Below are 19118 nucleotides of genomic sequence, written 5' to 3'. Positions count from 1 at the left end.
CATGCTTAGAATGAGTTCTAGTCATTGATCTGGCTTGGTACAAGCACAATTGATGGATAAGATGATATTGACCAAGTTTGAATTTTGTTGAAGTTGATGCTAGACATCCTTGACCAATATGAAGAATCCAAGTGAAAAAAACACTTTACATTTTAGTGATTAGTTCTATCAACTCTATAATATCCATCAAGGACATGTGGTGGTATAACACAACAACACAAATTGGGTTGGGCCCCTCATCTCCTACTTTATGCTAGGGTTCTATCCAATCATAGATATCATCTAGGTCTACCATGGATATAATACTTTAAGGATATTTCCTTTAGGTGAGGTCTATGCTGACAAATGTGACACATGGTAGTTAGGTCTAATAATGTGGACCTACGAGATTGGGCCTTGTGGTAAACTAAGAGCACACGCTAGGGTGACACTTGTCACCTTAGCATAATTGAGAGGAAGGCTAGCCCAAGAGGGCATGTGCTCATACACAACCAATGAGAGACATCCAAACTAGAGCTAGCTAGACGAATGGTGGAGACCATAACATAACGCATGCTCAACTATAAACTTAGGAAAATTGAGAAATAAATTGAGTGATGGGCAAGCCAAAGTATCTGTAATGAGAAAGAAAAGTTAATAACTATGTTAAGGAATATAAGTCATGACTTAAGATGTCAGTAATGGGAAATTGTTGAGCAACGAGAAATGGAAACATCCTAAAGTAATGCTCAATACAATATAATTCATAGATAATCCATTATCTATTAAAACCCTCAATTTTGAAGTAGCTCTAAAAATGATAACTACCAACTCTCATGCATGTGAAATAAACTTAGTTGACTAAAAGGACAACTTGCAATGCATATGCATTTAATGAATTTATTAATTGTACCTTTTTTTTCAAAACTGACTAAAGATATTTATAATATTGTCAATCCAAGTAGGAAGTAAATAAAGATGACTTTTGTGAATTAGAGAGTATGCGCACAGTACAAATAAGATCGAATGTGTACAAGAAAGGACAAATCTATAGACACAAAAGTGATTTAAAGGTGCAAAGTCATCACCAAATATATATGCATGTCATACACAAGATTTGAGATAGTATTTAGATAGATTGAACCCATTCCCAAACTAACAATAAAATAATTCTACAATATTCATTAAAGCTATTCATCATATTTTTTAAAATGATATTAATTTATCTTACCCACAAAAAATATCAATTAATTAATCTAAATTAAATTACACTTATACATGTATATCATTTAAATTAATGCAAATTAATTTTAAGAAACAAATTATTATCTTTATAAAATGTACAAGCCATGTCACATTTTCATGTAATTTTATGTTTCTATAAAGCTAAACTATCATTTTAAAATTAAATAAATTTGACAAATCTTTATTTTTAATAAATAAATGCCTAGATTATTGTTTATTAAATAATACTACAAAAACTAAATAAATTTTACAATCTTTAAATTTAACAAACATAAAAATCATTTTCACATATTTTAAAAAAGTTTTTAATCTCGACAATTAGCGACAATTGCAGCAGATTGGGCATTCTCTCCAACTCCGGATAATCATTACACTCACAGTCGATTAATTCTAATTGCTTCAGATTTGCAAACTCGCATATCCAACTTGGCACTACAAACAAGCATAGTCGAAGACTTTCCAGATGTTTCATTGCTCTCATTTTCCCTGGAAACTCCCTAAACTCCTTTCTATTATTGCAGATTGCTAGACAACGCATCTTCACCAGCTGGGCAAGGATCCCTTCTTCTATCCTCTTCAGCTCCATCTCATTGTCAAGAAATAAGCGTAGTTTCTGAAGCTGAGTCATATCGACCAAATTATCTAACCTCGTGAATTTGTCCTCTTCTGTGCGGAAGTCCAAAAATGAGTCTAGTGTTCTCAAATTTGCTATCCTTGGCATCCGATAAATGCAGTCGGCTCTTAAATGCTGAAGATATCTAAGATCACTTATCCATGCTGGTAATGACTCACAACCATCAGGTAAAGCAAGAAACAAGAGGCGTTTTAGGTGTCTCACACACTCCGGTACCTCCTTTATCTCTGTACCCCTCAAATTCAATAATCTGAGAAGGATCATCTTTCCAAGAGACGCAGGCAATGTAGAGATGTGTGTGTAGCTCAAATCCAAAACGCGCAGTCCTCTCATAGTGGTAAACAAGTTTTCTGGAATACTTGTAATCTGCCAATTCTGAGACAGTGAGAGTGTACGGAGATAAACAGGACGGCTCTCTGAGATGGCATTGAAAACATGCAGACCTTTGTTGGCCAGTAAAATCCGACACCAGCCCATGGAATTACTTGTACGTGAAGACACTTCTTCAACAGAAAAAACACAATTATCTTCTCTTGATATGTGTATTGCCAAATCGTGCAACAAATCATGAATTTTACAGTATTTGATAAAAATATCATCATCTTTCTCATATACTTGAAGCATACACAGCTTGTCCAGTTGATCTAACCAATGCCAGGCCAAATCCCACTGCTCCTCTCCTGCCGGGATGAATCCTTCCGCTATCCACAGATTTATCAAATACTCTGCTTCTATCTTCTCATCCTCGGGGAAGAAGGATAGATATGCAAAACACGGTTTAAGGTGTGGAGGCAGAGTCATAACTCAGTTTCAGTATCTCCATGACAGGGTTATGCTCTCCAGTGGGAGTAACTACTCTTTCCAGCTGACTGCGCTTCCACTCCCAATTTTTAAGCTTAGTGTTGGCCAAAGATGCTGCTATCGTTTTAATAGCAAGAGGTAAATTTCCACACTGCTTTCCAATCTTCCGACCCTCCTCTTCCATGTGCTGTGGCGCTCTATTTCCTGCACTATTCGGAAATGCATAGATGCAAAACAGCATCCAACTGTCTTCATCTGACAAATTTTGCATCTCATAGATTCGAGAGTTTGAATTTAAAGCAACCTGCCTATTTCTTGTAGTGACCACAATTTTACAGTCTTTATCGGCTGGCCGACCAAGTTTATCGATCAGAGAATTTTCAGTAGACAGCGTCCAGAGATCATCCAGCACAATGAAAGATCTATTCCCTTGGAGATGGTCATGAATCAATTCAGCCGCTCTCTCTTCACTTACACTTTTACTATTTATTCCTATATGGGAGGCTATATCATCTTGCAAATTCTTGAGAGTATAAGATTTAGAAATAGAGAGCCAAATAGATTGATCATACTTGGATTTTGCAGCTTTGTAGACATTTTGAAGAAGAAATGTCTTCCCCGAGCCCCCCATACCAACGACGGCTATGACTGGTACTTTTGGGTCTTCCAGTAACCCTACTATGTCTTCAACTTTGGATTGTAACCCCACTAGACGTGAATCTCTGGGCAGAAGACTAGATTTCTTCACCATTTCTCATGTACTTGTTGACGCTGCCTCGTCTGCATGAAGACCTTTCTGATGTTTTCCAACCCCCTTAAATGTTTTCCCCACCTCTTGTTGCACAGCCAAGGTAATCTCGGAACACAGCATCTCCACATTACTGATAATTTTTAGGGCAATGACAATTCAAAAGTGTTCAAAATCAATATGGAGAGGGTAAAACGGAAAAATTAAAACATTGAATCATAATAGATTGGAAACAAACAACCTAAACAAACTTGCTAGATCTAAACGACAAAAAATAACCTAGGCCTTACTCATTAGATGTGCTGAATTCGTAGCCAGAAATGAGTGAAGAAGAGTGGAGCGCTTCTTTCTACTGGTCAAGCCTCTCCTTGCTGAATCTGCCCTTTTCTTCATGTTTGGCGAATGCAGCTGCATAAACTCCCTTGTCAGGGTAGCGGAGTTCAAAAGGCTTCACATCACAAAATATGGGAATAAAGCGAGCCTTGGTTTCCAACATGAGAACCAGCTCATCTAGACACCACGAGGACTCCGCATATCGTGGTGAAAAGATGGTAATCTGCAGTTTAGAAGAGTAAATAACATTTTGTATGGCAGACTCAATTGAATCTCCCAATTCTATTTCCATATCATCAAGAAATGTCCAAAATCCCTCTTCCTCCAGCGAATCGTAAAGTGCAAAAGCCAGAGTTTCTTTGACGTCAGGGCCTCGGTGCTTGATGAATGCATCATATATTTTCTTAGATACAGCGGCGTTTCCCTCTGAAAATCACTGAAAGAACGTTTGTGAGATGAGGAGGCAGATGCCATGAAGACTAAGGGCTAAAGAAAGATGGAAAATCTAAATCAGACTGATCTGGATTTTAATATATAATAGTAGAGAAAATTTGAAAGCTTTAAAGCAGGAGTGTGTTAAGAAAACTGGGTGGGTAGATAGGCCGGAAGATATGTTTTTCAGAGCTCAGACAGCAAGTGGTATGTGAATCATGCAAGACATGACTTTATTTCAGAATTCAGAGTACTTAGTCAAAGATGTTTAAAGATAAGGATGAATCGTCTTCAAACTTTTCTTTTCTGATTGACGACTGACCACTGAATTTTATTCCGGGGTTTTTCCCCTCCCATTGAATTTTATAAGAGAAAAAAGGAATATTATCGACAATGTAACAGTCAAATCTCGAGTAGTGCATTCAAATTGATGGTGTGTAAGCAAGGCTATTTTTGTTGGGTATATAAAGCCCAACAGTCACATGGATGTTTGTCTTTCTTAGAAAACTCTTCATTTTATATCTAAGATGTCTATATAAATGTCTGAATGCAGTCATGTATGCAGTAGAATTGATATTGATTAATAAGATAACTCCTTGTGTTTCCGGTGGACATAGCCACTTAGTGGTGAACTACGTTAAACCTTGTGTTGTGTGTTTTCTTTTCTACTATTTTGATTTTGCTTCTCTGCTCAATTTAATCTCTACAATTGGTATCAGAGCCATGTTGGCTTGAGTAGAGATGGAGGTAGAAGGAGAAGGTAAAATTCATAACTTCTATGGTAGTTTTACATTCCATGTAAAACTATGCTTCAAGCATCATGTACATTGGTGGGATGGCTGGAAGAAAGAGGGGAACTTGGTAGAAGAGGAGAATCCAACGAAAAAGAAGAATGTGGGGATTCTTATTTGCTCTTTTCTTGAGCTAGCTTTGGCACTTATTGGCCAAATTGTTAATGACTGGGAAGTTGTTGGCATTCGTGTGGTGAAGGTTGAACCCCATGATGCCTCGGTTCGAATTTCTTGGCAGATAGATGCTGGAAAAGAAGTCGTTAAAATATTTCAAGATGAAGAGTGTATGCCATCGGAAACCCAAGTTGAATCTGCTATTGAATCTCGGGACGAGCAAGATGTAGATTGGGGTGAGGTAGCAGGGCAAGGAAACTCGAGATTAATCGTGGCTTCGAAGGGCTTTGTAGATGGCATGGCCTTATCTACGATAACGAGGCATTGCCATGAAGACTACAAGCCTATGGATTTGGATGACATAGTACAAGATAGAAGACAGTTTTCTGGTTTGAAGCAGAAGCAACCATTAATGGGAGTTGAGGACAACGGTCATTTCTCCAAGAGGTTTAAGGCATCACAGGTAGAGAAGGGAGATATAACTCAACAGTCTGATTAGATGGATGTGGATGATAGTGTCAAGATTGCGAAGAGTTGCATGAAGGAGCAACTTGAATCAATGGTTGAGAGTAATGCTGAGTTGGAGATTTCCCCTACTCTTGAGGTGCCCATGACAGTCGTAGAAAGCAAAGAGCCAAAACTGGTTGTGGAGGTCACTGTGAAACACAAGGACATGAAGGAGTTTCCTTGTTTTGATGGGCAAGTAGAGTATAGTGTAGAGTTGATGCCACTGAAGGAGTGCAAGGCATGGAATGCTTGGTAGCTCGAGGTGACAGATAAAATTCTAGAACATTGTTTGAAAGACATCATTAAACTAGAGCCAATGAACCATTTTCTGTATATGGTAGATGAAAGGGACGTAAATCTAGTGATGGAATAGGCGGCAAGATCCATCGATTCTTCGTAGTCGTGAGTCTCGGCGTTAAGAGACAGAGACGGAGTTTCATGCCTGCAAAACAACGTGATGTCAATCTACGGTAGAAGGCGGGAAATCGAGGACGTTGTGAGCATTGTTCCATTGTTCGTAGTTGAAGCCGATGGAGTCTTCATTGTTCTTGGGGTCGTTGTATTGCAGGTTGTTTGCAGCAGAATGCTAGCGGTTTGACAGGCAACAAACTTTGGTTGTTTCGATGCCCCAACAGTTTCACCTGATAATAAGGATTTCGAGAATGTAATGGTTCTGTGCCAAAATGTAATGACATCCCAATTGATTGCAATCATTATGTCTGTGGAGCTAGTTGGTTCGGAAAAGATGTTGATTCAGAAGAGTATTCTGTGAGATGTCGGTGCTGGTCTTTTCCCTGCAAATTCCAAAAGACAGCTTGAAACAGGATTTGGAAACAAGAATTGTGAGGCAATTTTGGAGAGAGAAGTGAGGCGTTATGAGATTAATGGATATTGTGTAGTAGGCGATTTCCTTTCATTATTTGAAACTGTTGCATTTGCGGTGTTAGAAGTGTCAGTTGGTGTATGCGAGACCGCGGAAAGTAAGATGTCGATGAGAGTGCGAATGAACAATGAATCTTCCTCCTTGTATGCCGCAAACATTCCGGGTACTATTCCTAGCCATGCACTCCCATCGCCTTGCAAGCTATTGAGTGTGGGTCAGGATTTTGATGGTACACATAATGTATCAATTTCACAAAAGGATGAAGCTTGGAAGGTGAATATATGCCTTTAGGGTTCTGATCTTGAACATGTATATCTATGTGGAAACCTAGAAGCTTTGAATGTGCCCTCAACAAAGACACCTGTAGTGCTATTTTGGGAGGGTAAAATTATTGGCAATAGGAACTACAAGGCAATTCGAGTGTTACAAGCGCAGGGGCATTGTATGCGAGTAAGATTGGATTTGGCAGCCATGCAAGGAGGGAAGCCTACGAATTTGTGGAATGTAAGTGTGATAAATACTATGGCACTTGTCTAGACCGAACATGAAATATCAAAGCATAAGAGCTTTGCATTTGATTTAGGGCTTGAAGAAGGTGATAATCATTATTGGTTGATGAAGCTGGAGGACATCATGACAACGTGTGTATTGGGTGATAGATTTTGTTTCGTGGAAACAGGCAATGATATGCAAATTTCAGCGATAGGACGGTCTTTTGAGTCTAAGTATGCTGCAAATATGGTGGCCCAAACGATCAAGCAGGATGACATCACTTCATTTTACACTGGGTCTACTTTGCCAGTGCAAAGGGCTATGATTGTCACAATCTCAGAGTTGGCTTTGTATGCTTAGTTCAAGGAGAGCTTTCTTTCGCGTCATTCAATGGTGGATGGACTCGGTAGTCATGAGACTACGAGTTTCGACACTGGATTTGTGGTGGTTGTGGTTTCCAATCCCGAGAATGTGGCGAGAATGTTAATTATGGGTAGCTTGGACAGCTGTTCGTCCTTACCCAGAAATAACAGCATTAGTTATGGGTAGTTTTGGACAGCTGTTCGTCCTGACCTAGAATTAGAAAATGGTTGTTTTTGTCAAACAAGTGTTGTTAGGATAAAAAAAATTGTTATTTAATAGTGGCTCTTTTTAGGTGACACCTCATAGCCAAAATTAGTAATTGGTTATTGAGCTATCTTAATCTCAGCTGTTAGTTTGAATTAATCTTGGCCGTTGGTTTTCCAACAAGTAGTATAAAAAGGGGTCATGGGTCATTTGGAAAATAAGAAGTCTTGAGAAGATTTTGTAGTGATAGCAAATAGTCTTACAGTGTTAGCAAGAGGCGCAGTGATAGCGTTGATATAGCAGTGGAGGATATCAGCAGGAGATATTAGGAGTTTGTCGAAGTTCTGCCAGTAAGAGGCAAGGAATTCTTTTGAAATTCTTATATTGCTGAAGATTAATATATTTTCCATCTGTAGAACTGGTTTTCCCTTAGGGGTTTTTCCAGGGATGATTGTCCAAAATATTGTGTCCTTGTGTTGCTTATTTCTTTCCGTATTTTTAGTGAAGTTGCAGTTGTGTTATTTTTCGATATTCAGTTGTAAATTTATTTTCAGCAGTTAAATAATTTTTATGAGATAGGAGATTAATAATCAGTGACTGCAATAGAATTTCTACATGGTATCAGAGCTTTGTTGAGGGTAGAAAAGATTTACCCTAAGGAAAGGAAAGAAATTTGAGTTTGACCTCTTTTGAGTTATTGTTTTCCTTTATTTCTTTGAGATGGCCTCAGCAGGTTTGAGAGATCAGGACAGATTGGATGGTGCCTCAAATTTTGGTGTCTGGAAAGCCAGAATTTCTTTATTGCTAGAAGAGAATGGTATCAAGGAATATGTTACCAGTACTGTAGCTGTACCTACAGATCCAGTACAACTTGCAGCATACAAGAAGGATGATGCCAAGGCGAGGAGGATAATCCTTGATGGTGTCAAGGACCATGTTGTTCCACATATCGCAGAGTTAGATACAGCGAAGAAGATGTGGGACGCCATTATGAATCTATACCAGAATGCTACCACTAACCGGAAGCTGATTCTCAGAGAAAAATTGAGGAATACCCAGATGAACAAGGGAGAAGATGTTACAAGTTACCTCACCAGGCTTAGACTTGTCAAGGACAAGTTATCAGTTGTTGGAGATAAGCCAAATGAAGACGAGCTAGTAAGAATAGCCCTAAATGGGTTTACTAAGCAATGGGATGTCTTTGTTCAAGTTATTAATGGACGAGACACCTTACCTAGCTGGGATCGACTATGGAGTGATTTCACTGAAGAGGAGCTTAGACTAAGTCTTGTCAATGGAGCCAACAACAAGAGTCAGAAAAGTGAGGTAGAACAAGAAAATGTTGCCCTAGCGGGAAAGGGGAAAACAAAGAAGGGATCTAGCAAAGGAGCAAATTCACAAATTGAAAAGAAGAAGAAGGACCTATCTAAGGCCAAGTGCTTTGGTTGTCACGAGTTTGGCCACTATGTCAGCGATTGCCCACAAAGGAAGAAAGATAAGAAGGGAAAGAACCAAGTGGCAGCTTCAGTAAGTGCAGAGGAGCTCTCTAGTAGATTGGAGGATGAGTTTGCACTCATAGCCTGTATGATTAGCTCAACCTCACAGAGTGTCTGGTATATAGACAGTGGGGTGTCATTTCATATGACAGGAGTTCGAGAATACTTCTCCAGCTACAAGGAGGAGAACACCAAAATCCAGATCTCTATGGGGAACTTGTCCAAGCTCAACTCAATTGGGAAAGGGACTGTTCAGCTTCAGAGAGAGAATGGAAAGGTAATTCCTCTTCATGATGTGTTGCTTGTGCCAGGCTTAGGTATGAATTTGGTTTCTGTATCTGTCCTTCAGGATAAAGGGTATAATGTTCTCTTTAGAGGGATGCATGTTTTGATTAAGCATAAAGATTGGAAATCACCTGTATCTATTGGAGTTAGAAGTGGTCGCCTTTATAGGTTGCAGTTTGATACTCCTAAGGCACTCATGAGTAGCAATAACCCTAGAGATCTTGGAGAGCTATGGCATAGGAGGATGGGCCATATTCATCATGGAGCACTTAGATTGCTTCGTGAGACGGTGACAGGTGTTCCAGAGGTGAGCACAGAGCATGATGATGTATGTAAGGGATGTGTGTTGGGAAAGTTTGCGAAAGCATCTTTTCCAAGGAGTGACACCAGATCTATGGGTGTTCTTGATCTAGTACATTCAGATGTATGTGGACCAATGTCGACAAAGTCTCTCAGAGGATATGAGTATTATGTTACCTTTATTGATGATTTCTCTAGGAAGACTTGGATATACTTCTTGAAGACCAAGGATGAGGTTTTCAGTCGCTTCCGAGAGTTCAAGGCTCTTGTGGAGAACTCAACAGGAAGGAAGATAAAGGTTTTTTGGTCAGACAATGGAGGCGAGTACAAAGGAAATGACTTCCAGGATTTCTGTACCAGAGAAGGAATCAAGAGAGAGTGGACTGTTCCTTACAATCCACATCAAAATGGAGTTGCTGAGAGGAAGAACCGTTCTATTTCGGAGGCAAGAAGGGCTATGCTACATGACCAGGACATGCCCCGCTACTTATGGGCAGAAGCATGTAGTACAATAGTCTACATTCAGAATAGGGTTCCACACAAGGTACTAGGGAAAATGACACCAGAGGAGGCTTTCACGGGGAAGAAGCCAAATGTTGGTCACTTCAGGATATTTGGGAGTTTGGCATATTGCCTTATTCCTGGAGACACACGTACCAAGTTAGATCAGACTGCAGAGAAGGGGTACTTTGTTGGGCATAGTGAAACTTCAAAGGCATATAGGATGTTCATTCCAGGGACCAGAAGAATTATTGTCAGACGCGATGTCAAGTTCATGGAGGACAAGGCGTTTAGAAGATCCAGAGATTTGCCAGCAGATGATCAGAGTGAGCAGCCAACGAAAGATCCAAGTCCAAGTCAAGGACAACAAAGCTCAAGTACAGTTACTAGTACAAGCATAGACTCAGGTAGTGAAGATTCATAGAGTATGGAGCAACTGGTGCAGTAGGATATGCATCTAGATGATATAGAGGTTGATATTTCATCCTCTACAGTTGGTAGTAGGAACCATGAGGTTCAAGACGTACAAAGGGATACTCAGGAGTCTGTGGGAGCTCCTAGGAAGAGTACAAGACAAAGGAGACAACCAGCCAAGTTCAATGACTATGTGGCATTAGTCAGCCAGTTGGCAGATAGTGAACCTTCCAGCTATCCGGAAGCTGCAAAGCATCAGGTATGGCGAGATGCTATGGTTGAGGAATATAACTCAATAATGTAGAATGATGTATGGGAGGTAGTGCCTAGACCAACTGATAGAGCAGTAGTTGGATCGCGCTGGATCTTCAAGATAAAGCATGGTGCAGATGGTAGCATCGAGAAATATAAGGTGAGGTTTGTGGCCAAGGGGCTCTCTCAGAAGGAGGGAATAGACTATGAGGAGACATTTGCTCCTGTGGCCAGGTATACTTCTATACGAGCTGTAATCTCATTTGCAACACAAATGGGATGGCAGATCCATCAAATGGATGTCAAGACAACATTCCTTAATGGAGAATTGAAGGAGGAGGTATACATAGAACAACCAGAAGGCTTTGTAGCACACAACAAAGAGACCCACGTGTGCAGATTAAAGAAAGCCTTATATGGACTCAAGCAGGCTCCCAGAGCGTGGTATGAGCGCATTGATACATACTTGCAGGAAATGGGCTTTCTGAAGAGTGAGGCTGATGTGAACCTCTACTACTTGGTGGTTGGGGGTGAGGTTCTCATTCTTGTTCTATATGTGGATGACTTGTTTCTTACTGGTGCACTAGGACTCATAGAGGATTGCAAGAGGGACCTTGCAGAAGAGTTTGAGATGAAGAATTTGGGACTTATGCACTACTTTCTAGGCATGGAGGTGTGGCAGACTGATGGAGAGATTTTCCTTAGTCAAGGGAAATATTGCATTGAAATCTTGAAGAGATTCGAGATGGAAGATTGCAAAGCCATGTCTACACCCATGATCACTAATTGGAGGAAGGTAGATGCATCCAAGGAAAAGGATGTTGATCCCACCCTATACAGGCAGCTGATTGGTTCACTCATGTATTTGGTCAACACTAGGCCAGATATAGCCTTTGCAGTAAACTCTCTTAGTTAGTTCATGGTAGAGCCAAAGAGAGTGCATTGGACGGTGGCTAAGCATGTGTTGCGTTATCTTCATGGTACAGTTGAGTACGGGATCAGATATGTTTGAGGTGAAGGTATCAAGTTGATAGGATATACTGATGCAGATTGGGCAGGCAGTACAACGGACAAAAGGAGTACTTCAGGATGTTGTTTCAGCTTGGGATCAGGAGTTGTTTCTTGGTTTAGCAGGAAGCAAAAATCTGTGGCCTTGAGTTCATCAGAAGCAGAATACATAGCAGCCAGCATGGCGACATGTGAAGTTATATGGCTTCGGAAGTTGCTAGTAGCCTTGTTTGGTCAGAAGGTTGAGACTACAGTGATACACTGCAACAATCAGAGTTGCATCAAGTTGACTGAGAATCTAGTGTTTCACGATAGATCGAAACATATAGACATCAGGTATCACTTCATCAGGGATTGTGTACAAAGGGGGATTGTTCAGCTACAGTACATACCTACAAAGGAGCAGGTAGCAGACATTCTGACAAAGGCATTGGGGAAGGCAAAATTCATCTTCTTTAGAGATAAGATGGGTGTCGTGCAGAACAACTTCCTCGCTAAGAGGGAGTGTTAATTATGGGTAGCTTGGACAGCTGTTCGTCCTTACCCAGAAATAACAGCATTAGTTATGGGTAGTTTTGGACAGCTGTTCGTCCTGACCTAGAATTAGAAAATGGTTGTTTTTGTCAAACAAGTGTTGTTAGGATAAAAACAATTGTTATTTAATAGTGGCTCTTTTTAGGTGACACCTCATAGCCAAAATTAGTAATTGGTTATTGAGTTGTCTTAATCTCAGCCATTGGTTTGAATTAATCTTGGCCATTGGTTTTCCAACAAGTATTATAAAAAGGGGTCATGGGTCATTTGGAAAATAAGAAGTCTTGAGAAGAATTTGCAGTGATAGCAAATAGTCTTGTAGTGTTAGCAAGAGGCGCAGTGATAGCGTTGATATAGCAGTGGAGGATATCAGCAGGAGATATTAGGAGTTTGTCGGAGTTCTGCCAGTAAGAGGCAAGGAATTCTTTTGTAATTCTTATATTGCTGAAGATTAATATATTTTCTATCTGTAGAACTAGTTTTTCCTTAGGGGTTTTTCCAGGGACGATTGTCCAAAAATATTGTGTCCTTGTGTTGCTTATTTCTTTCCGTATTTTTAGTGAAGTTGCAGTTGTGTTATTTTTCGATATTCAGCTGTAAATTTATTTTCAGCAGTTAAATAATTTTTATGAGATAGGAGATTAATAATCAGTGACTGCAATAGAATTTCTATAGAGAATATGTATAACACCTACGGCAGTGTCATTTGGTAAGTGATATGTTGAAATCAGTGGGCCTGAGTATTATATTGGGGTTCTGACTTTTGACGACAAGGACCAAGCCGAGCCTAGCTATGAAATTCTCATACAAAATAAGGTTTTTTCTGTTGTTCCTCTGGCAGATAAGATAGATCTCATGATATCTAGGAAAGATGACAATCTTCTAGATATTTTGTTAAGGGAGAGCACAAGCACAGGAGTAGATAGTGGTGTTTCTGATTATGGACTTATTAGCAAGTTTGTTGCAAGAGAAGATGCTCAGTGGTTAAGTTTTTTTTAGTCTGACGTACTTTGGAGAAGATTAATTTGAAGCGTGCGTGAACAAGAGTTTGCGAAGTGAAAATCTTGTAGATTGGGTGCAATGTATGTTTAGGAGAGGAAGTAGGGATGTTTCACTGCATGGCTGTGCCGGTTGGACTTCACAGGAGAGTTTGTTGGGTATATGAAGCCCAACAGTCACATGGTTGTTTGTCTTCCCAAAAGACTCTTCATTTCATATCTAAGATGTCTATATAAATGACTGAGTGTAGTCATGTATGTAGTAGAATTGATATTGATTAATAAGATAATTCCTTGCATATTTAGTGGACGTAGCCACTTAGTGGTGAACCACGTTAAACCTTGTGTTGTGTATTTTCTTTTCTGATGTTTTGTTTTCACTTCTCTACTTGTTTTAATCTCTACAATTTTCTATACGAGTTTTCAATTCAACCTTTACTTTTATGTGAGTTTTCATTTCAAACTTTACTTTTTGTGAGTTTTCATTTTCAAATTTTATTTTTAATAGAGGCCACACAATATTCTTTACGTATTTTCTGCTCTTTCAATCATTTTTGACTAGGAGAAAAATCTTATGTTTACTTGAATTTGTAGGTTTGCGTTCACAAATTCAACTTTCTCAGATTTGCTCTGTTTAACAAACATGAATCATCTGTTTGTTGAGTTTAGTGGGAAGACCATCGCAAATTGTATGTAGGTAAGGGAGAAAAATCAATTATAATTTGAACTTTATTTCATATAAGAGAAAAAATGACATATATTTTCAAATGTAATTTCTTATAAAATTTTAATTTTTTAATTTTTTAAGAAGAAATAATTTTTTAAATATTGTAAATTATATGATAGTTATTAATCAAGTTACGTTGTAAGTTATTTATAAATAAGTTTATAAACGTAGAATAATTTTTTTTCATTCATAAGGAAATTGTTAAATGATGACATTCTTTTTTGAATACTAGCATCATTCATTTCCAAAAATCTATCACAATCTCTAAATTCATATTTATTATTTTGATTAAACCAATTCAAATGAACACACACACATGATCTATAAGTAGTCAAAAGAGAAAATCTAAAATTTTATTGCAAATTCATAAAATAGATTGCATTAGCACCACATCATCAATATAGAGCATATTGCATGCTTGGTGGTTGTTCTCAAATCTTAGAGTGTAACTGAACAAAACTTGATCATCATGACCTAACAAATTCCCTAAAGATGTTTATAAACATTGAAAGACCTTAAATAAATTTAGATACGAAAAAATTAAAGTGAGCAAATTTTAGACTATAGATTTATTTAAGATCTAATCTATAAGCTATAAATTCATATCTACACATTAAATTACACTGAGATGTCTTCTACAATGACATAATGATAGACTATAACTGACGCTGACAGTTGCACTAAATTTTGGTAAATCTAAAAAGAAATTAACTTAAAAAGAAAACTTTTGTCAATGATTGAGTCTAACAAGCTTTGATATTTCATCACCAATTTCTTTGGTGCACACAAACACTGCCAAAACAAACAGAAGTGCCCTTATTAGACCCCACTACAGTGGAATCTATGCAAAATGGCAAGTAGTCTGTTAATGATGAAAATGCCGTAAATTGTAAGCAAGGCCACTTCATTTTCTCTATGAAATTTCCTTTTCAAACATTAAATGTCCACAGAATTTTCTATACATGGTTGGTTCCTCCCCCTTTCAAATGATTTTTGGTCCAAAGATGAGAAGAATTATTAAGCGAAAAATCCCCAGGTCTATCTTCATCGTGACGTTTCAATTTGAGTCCATACATTTAATTTTATTGCTGGCTTGCTTATTTATTTATTCGTATAATTCAAATGCTTTGCAATCTTTCATATGGTGTACGTTTCAGTATATAGCTATTTATCTTCGCTAATTGCAAGGAAGTTTGGCTTATGTTGACGTGGTTATCTGCATTAGAGGACGTTCACATGTCGGCAAGCTTTTTGACCACACCTCATCAAAATTCTAAACCTGAAAGGCATCGCCATGCATACCTCCTCATTTCTCCCTCTTCGGCAGAGACGTCAAATCCCAAGATTTGCATTGCGTAAGGAGTTTTGTTGACAGCTTAGATGATTTTCACATTCAATAAATGCATGTGAATGCATGATGTTCTCCTATGTTTAGATTTGTTTGTCCTCGTATGTTTAGAACCGAGTCAAATACTATTTTTAAGACTAAATTGGTAGTCACTTTTTTTTTTTCATTATATATATACTTTTCTCTTGATGATTCAATCAATTAGAAATAATACAATTTTTTTTTTTCTGTCATAGGTATACAAAGAAAGAAATCATTTATTCAATAATTTGTGATTAAATGTGATGGTGTATATTTCTGATCTAATATTCATTCAGTATAGTGTAAGAGTTCTGTTTCATTTAATTGCTATCAGAGTAGGTTAAAACATTATTTTTTCCTTTGTGCAAATAGCATTTTTTTTCTCAAAAAACAATCAAGTTGACAAGTGGATTCATATTAGAGCTCCTCTAATAGATTCCATTAAAACTTCGTATCTTTCATGAAGATCTTGGAATTGAACTATCACCTAAAGGTGTGCTATCTTGAGAATTTTGTGGATTTGAACTTGGATAGCTCAAGCTTGAGCTATCAGTGGACCTTGAACTTCCACTTGAGCTTATGGGGAGAGGAGGAAGTGATCATCTTCAATACCTATAATGAGTTTTGTACTTTGTTGAACATCTTTCTAACATTGTCATACTCCTCCTTTATCAAAAAACACATTGGAGCTTGAACTTCCACTTGAGCTTGTGGGGAGAGGAGGAAGAGATCATCTTCAATACCCATAATGAGTGGTGTGGTTTGTTGAACACCATTTTCACATTGCCATGCTCCCCCTTTATCAAGAATCACATCTTGACTAATGATCCATTTCTTCGTGTTAGGATTATATAATTTGTACCCTTTAGTTGCATCTCAATAGCCCACAAAAATACAAAGATGGGATTTTGCATCAAATCATAGCTTTGTATTCTTGTAGGATCCTTAGTTGAGATGTGATTTTTTATGAAGGGGAAGTACAACAATAAGGAAAAGGTGTTCAAGAAACCATACCACTCATGGTTATTGAAGATGACCACATTCCTCCTCTCTCCACAAGCTCAAGTGGAAGTCCAAGCTCCAATGATAGCTCAAGATTGAGCCCTCCAAGTTCAAATTCACAAACTTCTCCAGATAGCACACTTTCAAGTGATACTTTAAGTCCAAGTTCTTCACAAAGGTAAGAAGTTTGAATGAAATCAATCGAAGGATATCTAGTATGAATTTAGTTGTCAATTTTGTTTTATTTAGTTCAATTCAAGATAAACTTTTTTTGTAGGAAGAAGAAGTTAAAGAACGAGTATGGGTTGATACAATGAATGAAGATATCTACCATTATTTCATACATGATTTGATTCAAGATATGAAAATGGAATCACAATTTTTTCCTATAGCAATTTTCTTTCTTTTAGACCTGAATTGGGACTCATCGCCATTGTACATCCAAGAGGAGATTGAAGACATAAGATTCTAGTGGTTTCACAACAAGTGCATGCATGATCAACGACAAATTTAACAAAGTGCATGTGCACTATAACCAAAATCATCTATTTATTTTTAATTTTATTTTTTAATGCAAAATAATCTACAATTAGTGCAAACTTTATTCTAGTTGGTCTATCATTATAAACCTCTAGAGCAAAAAAAAAAAATTGTAGGACTTCAATTCATAGTTTTTCCTCAAGTTTATTTTTGGTTTGAATAATTGCATTTGAATGCATGATCTTCTCCTATGTTTAGATTTGTTTGTCCTCTTATGTTTAGAAGTAAGCCTATTGCTATTTTTTGACTACATCAACAGTCAACACTTAATTTTAGTTTTAATTATATGTACTCTAGTCTTGGATGATTCAATCAATAAAAAATAATACATTTTTATTTTTCTCTATTGCATACATAAAGAGTAGTCTTAATTTGAGAAATCCTTATTCAATAATTTTTTATTGAAAGAGATGTTATTTAATATATTTTATTATTGCTAGCAGTCAAATAAATGATCAACAAATAGTCAAGGAAGATTTCATAGATCTTGTTGTCATTCAGTCATGTGGCTAAAAACTATAATTGCCCATCAAGATTTTAAAAATGATCAAGGCCATGAAGAATATGCCACACATACTCTATAATGATTCATTGCAACGTCAAATGAGATTTATTGGCCAAGGAAAGAGATCAACACTTGGTCAAGGATAAGATGCTCAATGTAGAGTAAAATAATATCTCCATAGCTAAGAAAAAAATGTTGCCATGTTGGCCAATAGAAAAAACTTGAGTAATAGGAAAATGTTCCAAAAGAAAGTTAAATTAGCAGGTGGTAAAGGAATAGGTAAACATCTCAAGCAACAAAAATATGTCAGGCATAGCTCATCTGATAGGTAGTTAATTACCACAGTGGAAGGGATAAAAGACAACTATAAATATTGGTTGCCACATGTAGATAAAATTATCACAAAACTTGAGGAATCTTCAAGTATTGATCACACTGCTAAAGGTAACTATAATCATTTGACAACTCAATCCATGGCACCTTGTTGCAACATCACAAACATTTTAAAGGTTAGAATGCTATACCTAATAGGTAAGAAAAGGACCTCAAGAATCATATATATATATATATATATATATATATATATATATATATATATATATATATATATATATATATATATATATATATATATATATATACTAAAATCAAAGTGATTTATTACCAAATTATCATAACATTAATATTGAAAATAGGTATGTGCAAGATCATGGTGGGCCAAAACAGACCCTTAAGTGGCAATGAAATTTCTAAAAATCAGAGTTATCCAGCTTGACATAAAAAATTGAATAAGTTATGAACAATATTTTAAAAATATGAGAGGAGAATCTACAGAAAATTGAATATAGTTTCTAATCTACTAGTTGATTTTTGAAAAAATATTGTATTTGACGAAAATTTGAAATTTCAATGCAGTAGTACTCAAAATTTCAAGAAAAAGATAAGAAGTAGGAGAACGTCTGACCACCCTAGCCAAAATCAAATCATAATAATTTTTATAATATTTTTAATATTAGTAGACTCATGTCGAGATGTGACACACATTTTAATATAATTTTTTTATTTAGTAAATAATTGATTATCAATTTTTTCCTACAACTTTTTAGAAATTCAAAACCTCATACATCTGACCACCTTTACTTGGTCTAAACTTTATGAATTTTAATTTTTTTATTATCCTATAGTAGACGAAGCATAGAATGTGATGCATGTTTTGGATTCAAAAAATATGATACCGTTTGAAAGTTATGGGTGTTTTTTCATTAATCTATCAATCGGGACTTTAGTCAGAATTCAATAAGAAAATAAATAATAATAATTTATTAAAGTCAAAATAAGGAAAACCTTATATTGTTGGAAAGATGAGAATTTCCTTAAAAATCCCTTGTCATTTTATTAATTTCAGCAAAAAAAAAGTTGTAAGCCATCAGGGCAAAGTCTAGGAAAACAAGGAATCCACAAAAATACGTTTTTTTCTGTTGACTTTCTAAGCTTGGCATTTCCTAGCCAAATCCCAAGGCAATCCTGAGCCAAATACCAAGATTTAATTTTTTTTCAGAGAAATCAGATATCAGATTAGATCGAAAATTTGATTTTAATAAGTTTTTATTATGAATAAAATTAATAATATTTTGTATGTTATAATATATTAATATATACCA

At 36.9% G+C, this 19118-nt stretch overlaps 1 protein-coding gene across 1 annotated transcript; it reads right to left on the bottom strand.

Moving 5' to 3' along the window:
• Positions 1 to 1486: 1486 nt before the first annotated feature.
• Positions 1487 to 3410, bottom strand: LOC131860022 (probable disease resistance protein At1g58390). The gene is made up of 2 exons (XM_059214367.1): positions 2729 to 3410; positions 1487 to 2661 (listed from the first exon to the last, which is right to left on the bottom strand). Exons 1-2 carry the CDS (start codon positions 3408 to 3410, stop codon positions 1487 to 1489), a joined length of 1857 nt encoding a protein of 618 aa, XP_059070350.1.
• Positions 3411 to 19118: the final 15708 nt, after the last annotated feature.

This window comes from Cryptomeria japonica, chromosome 11 (assembly GCF_030272615.1).
Source record: "Cryptomeria japonica chromosome 11, Sugi_1.0, whole genome shotgun sequence".
NCBI lineage: Eukaryota > Viridiplantae > Streptophyta > Pinopsida > Cupressales > Cupressaceae > Cryptomeria > Cryptomeria japonica.
Note: the sequence above shows the minus strand (reverse complement) of the source record. Positions and strands in the feature narration are given on the sequence as shown.